This window comes from Doryrhamphus excisus, chromosome 1, assembly GCF_030265055.1.
Source record: "Doryrhamphus excisus isolate RoL2022-K1 chromosome 1, RoL_Dexc_1.0, whole genome shotgun sequence".
In the NCBI taxonomy this organism is placed as follows: domain Eukaryota; kingdom Metazoa; phylum Chordata; class Actinopteri; order Syngnathiformes; family Syngnathidae; genus Doryrhamphus; species Doryrhamphus excisus.
In genome coordinates, this window is record NC_080466.1 from 982,549 (window position 1) to 988,620 (window position 6,072).

General features: G+C 41.6%; 1 protein-coding gene across 10 annotated transcripts in view; it reads left to right on the forward strand.

Moving 5' to 3' along the window:
* The window catches only part of LOC131134245 (teneurin-3), a 254,858-nt gene extending 249,124 nt beyond the window's left edge, over positions 1-5,734 (forward strand). For 3 of the 10 annotated variants that reach the window (XM_058079310.1, XM_058079326.1, XM_058079318.1), the window contains one exon: positions 1,551-5,734. In XM_058079310.1, coding sequence (XP_057935293.1) covers positions 1,551-2,306 — 756 coding nt within the window. In that variant the 3' untranslated portion in view covers positions 2,307-5,734. The remainder of the gene's footprint in view (positions 1-1,550) is intronic. The other 7 variants (XM_058079334.1, XM_058079344.1, XM_058079358.1 and 4 more) reach the window with 4 other exon arrangements.
* The last annotated feature ends 338 nt before the right edge of the window (positions 5,735-6,072 follow it).

Genomic DNA, 6,072 nt, shown 5'->3' on the forward strand with positions numbered 1-6,072 from the left:
AGGAAATGGCGGGGAAAGCCAATAAAGATACATCTAGTGAAGCCATCATTCTTCCCCACACGACTTTTAGTGTGGCTGTTTGTGGAGACGGAGCCCACGGATGTCCAGCCCGGATGATAATTACATAAAATAGAGACTGCATTTGTTCCATTTTGAAAGTACGATTAGTTATAAATTATCACTAATTTTAATTTAATTTATACATCCCATCCCATTTGCAAGACAACCCCTTCAGTAACGGCCACTTTTGATGATTTTGACTGATCTTTAAAGGCACAAAGAATATTGTGTTCTTTGGCTACATAAACATGGAGCCTACCAAAAGAGTAGACCCTCGTCCTTCATCAGAAAGGTCACTCATTTCCATTCTTTAGTTTTATTAGCCTCCGTTCTCAGCTCCTATCAAATCCAATTCTGCCCTCTAGTGGCCGTTTTTATGGCATTCAACTTGCTCTCAAGTCTAATCCTTAGATGAGGAGTTGCATCATCACCACCTTCAGCCTCGCACACAAAACTAATGTAAAAAAAAAAGTATAAATATGTTGTTGGGATCAGGCGTTCTGGTTTCTAAAAACGTACAAACTACGTCTTTTGTATTGAATGAGTTAAAAATAATTTGTGATACATTAATAAAAGGAATATGTCAATACGTCATAATCATTAGAGAATTAAATAATAATAATAATACATTTTATTTGTATAGCGCTTTTTGAAAATACTCAGACACTTTACAGAAAAATGGAGTTGAATAAAATTAATAAAAATTAATAATAATAATATTTATTATTAATATTTTTTATTAATTTTATTCAACTAAAATTAATAAAAAATAATAATAATAATAATTAATAATATTTATTAATAATATTTTTTATTAATTTTATTCAACTAAAATTAATAAAAATTACTAATACTAAATAATATTTATTAATAATTTTTTATTAATTTTATTCAACTAAATTTTTCTGTTTTTTGTCTTCTTTTTGAATAAAATTAATAAAAATTATTAATAATAAATATTAATATTTATTATTAATAATTTTTATTAATTTTATTCAACTCCATTTTTCTGTAAAGTGTCTGAGTATTTTCAAAAAGCGCTATACAAATAAAATGTATTATTATTATTATTATTTCATTCTCTAATGATTATGACATAATAATAATAATAATATTAATATATAAATATAATAATAATAATAAAATTTCAAGTAAACAGTGTAAAAGATACGTTAAAATACAACATTCATTGGTTTATACACAGTTAAAACATGAGTAAAAGCGGGGCGGGGCATAGCAGTCAAGTATAAAAAGTTAAACATTAAAAACAGATTTAAAGAGGTGAGTTTTTGCAGGCAATTCTCCAATGAATACATTTCTCAAATAAAAAATTGTTAAAATAGTTTCCAAGGTTTGTTTCTATGAAAGTGCAACAAAGAAAAGTGTAACAGTAACACTCGCCCACTCCACGTTTATCATCCCCACTGACAGCTAATGTGTATGCTAATGTGTGTGGAAGTGCCTGAAATTGTCTGTCTTCTCTTCATCAGTCCATCTCAGGTGTCCAGCAGGAAGTGACTCGCCAGTGTCGGGCCTTCCTGTCCTTCGAGCGGATGCCTGAAATCCAGCTCAGCCGCCGCTATTCAGACCACGCTAAGCCTTGGCTTTGGTTCGCCACCATCAAGTCGCTCATCGGGAAAGGAGTGATGCTTGCCGTGATTCAAGGCCGCGTGGTGACCAACGCTCTCAACATCGCCAATGAGGACTGCATCAAAGTGGCGGCGGTTTTAAACAATGCCTTCTACCTGGAAGGCCTGCATTTTACAGTGGAGGGACGGGACACGCACTACTTCATCAAGACCAGCCTGCCCGAGAACGATCTCAGCGCTCTGCGTCTAACCTCGGGACGTAAATCGCTGGAAAACGGCGTGAATGTCACAGTGTCGCAGTCTACCACGGTGATGAACGGCCGAACGCGGCGCTTCGCTGACGTGGAGCTGCAGTACGGCACCCTGGCGCTCCACGTGCGTTACGGGACGACGCTGGACGAGGAGAAAGCACGAGTCCTGGAGCACGCCAGACAGAGGGCGTTGACAAGCGCCTGGACCCGCGAGCAGCAGCGGGTGCGAGACGGCGAGGAGGGCGTGCGGCTGTGGACCGAGGGGGAGAAAAGACAGCTGCTGAGCAGCGGCAAGGTGGCGGGCTACGACGGATATTACGTCTTGTCCATCGAACAGTACCCTCAGCTGGCTGACAGCGCCAACAACATTCAGTTCCTGCGGCAGAGCGAGATAGGACGGAGGTAACGGCATCAGCAAAGGGACTGTCAGACGCTCCAAAAAGACGCTAAATGGATGTCGCTGACTCAGCTGTATTCCGAGTCAAAGGTGTTCACGGAAGAACACACTAATGTATTTTTCTCCGAGGATGATCGACAAAGATAACAAATAACAAAGATAAGGAAACAATCAGGAAAAATACGACAAATCCAGATGTGATTTCAAACATAAGCCAACAAAACGTTGTCAGTTGAGCAATGCCTTTTTCTTTCTTTCTTACTTTTTCTCTCCTTCTTACATTCTTTCTACCAGCCTTTAAACAGCACGCATGCCTGCCCCCCCCCCAAACCTGAATGCTGGATGTCATGCTGTCAAGCTGTGATACGGTGGGATGTAAAAAGGAGCGTTTGAGCAGACGCCATCACGACTGGAAGAGTCGCCAAGCATTTGTGGCAGTTCTAAAAAAACTGTCTGAACGTTGAACCAAACACGTCGGAGGATCCCTACCAGATGTCGCCAGTATCCATCAAGCGTGGGTCCCGGATGTACGTCGATGTGGATCTTTTGTTTCCATGGCTGAAGCCATCGAATGGAACTGTTGTGGACTCTCTCCAAGAGAGACAAGCACAAAAAAGAACAATGATTAGTACAAAGTTCTAAAAAAAAAAAAGTTCAGTTTGAATATTTTTGTTTTGTTTTATATGAAAACATTGCATCGCATTTGCTTTGGGAAACAAAGGGGTTATAAAAATAAAGAAAAAAAGTGTTTACATACTATAACAGATACCACTAGAACTACGATCACCACCGGAATGGACTGCGAGCTTAACCTCTTCGACCGTCGGCCATTTTTCCAACAAAGGACATATCCTAAAGAAGCATTTTTGTGTGCATCTACAAGGTCTACATCAGGGGTCTCAAAGTCCACTTACCTGGAGGCCGCTAAAGGTCCAATCATGTATTCCACAAAAAGGGTAACCCTGCGGGTTGGGAATGAGGTCCTGCCCCAGGCGGTGGAGTTCAAGTCTTGTTCACGAGTGAGGGAAGGTTAGAGCGTGAGATCGGTGCAGCGGTCGCTGTACCAGACCCCCCCGCCCCCGTTGGTGAAGAGAGAACTGAACCGCAAGTCAGGTTCTAGGTTCCAATTCTCACTTGTGGTCATGGACTTTGGGTCATGACCACGAGAACAAGATCGCGGATGAACTCCGTAGGGTGGCTGCACTCAGGGTGAGGAGTCTAGTCCAGATTCCTCCCTGATGAGGTGTTCTGGGCATGCCCAGTCGGGATAAGACACCGGAGCAGACCTAGAAAAAGTTGTAGGGATCATGTCTCACAGCTGGCCCAGGAATGCCTCGGTGTTCTCCCGGTGGAATTGGAAAACGTAGTCGGGAAGTCTGGACTTCCTTACTGATACCGCTGCCTCCGCAACCCGGACCCAGATAAGCGGAAGAAAATGGGTGGATTGGATTCCTCCCCAAAAGGTACAACAGATCCAATCTTCTCAAGGTTTCTTAACAACACATAAGATCATGAACGGTTCTTCAGAACATGTGGGCCATGAGTTTGAGACCCCTGATGTCCATGACTGATGTGGGAATGAAAGTAAAATGGAGACTTGGTTATGGTAATTGTAGATGTGACAATGTACATATCTTTGGATCTACTATCTACTGGATGAGAGTAAATGAAGCTGCTTGTTCGGTGACTTTTAGCGGTAGAGGACTGAGACTTGTACCGTCGGAACGGCTAAGTGTTAGCTTAAAAACGGTCACACGTGTGTTTTGTTTTCTGCAAATATTCCCGACATACGCGGTTCTCTGCCTGTTTGCTTGTTTTCCATGTTCCCGCTGAAGTGCTTGTCGTTTGAATTGTCTTTTGTTTCCCGAAAATCAGTTACGTTGGGCTTTAAGCTGACGTTGTTCTACTTAGGTGGATGTTGAGCAGTTACCATAGCAACACAGACGCAATCCAGCAACCCCCTCCGGTACTGCGGTTTCTGCGCTTTTGAAAGCTTAATCAAACAAAAAGCAGTCATATTTTGTTTCTTGGTTAGTGATATATATTATCTGTTTTGGTTAGTTCATGTAACTCCTCATTGTGCATCAACAGCTCCATGGAAGAAGGTAGCTTAGTGCCATGGCTGCTCGCTCTGGTTCTCTGTGGATGGACTCTTTTGTGGGCCCAGTTGGCTCAGCGGTCCACACTGAACCCTCTTCAGGAAGAGTACAATTCTGCAACATGTGACTCATAATGGTCTCATAATGCATAGAATGTGTGCTTTTTATCGGTCAAAGTTGGTAGTATTGCTTGCAATAGAAACATGTCGTCTTTGCTTTTCTGGGGAGTGCGGGCGGGAGGGAGGGGGGGGGTTGCGAGTCGTAACCAATGGTTGCTTCTCGCTACGTTTTTGATGATTTCTCTTTAAGAGGACAGTGTATCGCCATCAGTGACTTTGGTGAGTAACAATAATCAATGAAGAATCGTGTGGATGTTTTGCCATTGACTGTGGGTCTCTGTACTCTTAGAAAGGGTTTGGTGTGTTTCCAAGAGTGGGAATGCAATCTGAATTATTTTTAAAGAAACTTATCAGAGTGTTACTGTAACATCATATGCCACTATTTTTTTTTTTTTTTTCAGAAGCAAGATAAATTGATGGTGTGTTTATGGATTTATCGTCTTTATTTCAAAAGGTTGACAAACTCCACTCTTATCTGTACAACAAATACTAGACTACTAGTGTTTCTACAGTAAACAATAAAATCCTTGAAATGTCTCCTGTGTCATCTGGGGTTTTATTACAACTCAATGTCTTGGTTATTTATTCTGCTATTGTTAGAGCAGTAAAATCAATATGAAGATTTACCTCTTTTGGACGTGTCGATCCATCCATTTTCTTCCACTTATCCGGGTCAGGATCATCAGGGCGGCGGTCTCAGGAGGGAAGCAGAGACTTCTCCTTTCCGGCCACCTGCTCCACATCCACCGGTGGGAACACTTGGGCATTCCCAGGCCAGCTGAGACATAATTCCTCCAGCGTGTCCTAGATCTACTCGGGTCTCACAGACCACAGAGTATTTTCCCAAAAATTGAGAAAAGCTTTAATGTTTTTTTTGAACGTTTTTCTCCGTGTCTTTCTTATGGTGGAGTCATGAACACTGACCTTAACTGAGGCCTGCAGTTCTTTGGATGTTGCTGCGGAGTCTTTCGTCAGTGACCTCTTGGATGAGTCGTCGCCGCGCTCTTGAGGCCACTCCTAGGAAGGTTCGTCACCGTTCCATGTTTTCGCCATTTGTGGATAATGGCTCTCACTGTGGTTGGCTGGAGTCCCAAAGCTTTACAAACGGCTCTATAAGCTTTTTCCACACTGATAGATCTCAATTAATCGCAGTTAGATTTTAATGGAGGGCAATCAGCTGGAACTGTCCGTGCTACACCCCCACATTGAGACGTCAATACACATTTCCTGTGAGGGAAAAGTCACAAACGCCAATTTCACAACTTTCTACAGTGAAAGATGACATATTAAAGGAAATAATGCATTTTTATATATTATACATTATCATAACAGTGGTTTATTTGGTCTTAAAAATGTTGACAATTTGTATGTTAAACTTGTTTAAAAGCTTCTGCATTGTTTGGGACTTTTTTCTTCATATTTTTTCATTGCACTTTTGTTAAACTTCATATTAAAATCTCATTTTGTTCTCATGGACGCAATCTCGTCTCATGAGTTGGGCGTCTCATGGCACCCCCAATGACAATCGCCACAAATCATTTCTACTTGTGCCCCTTT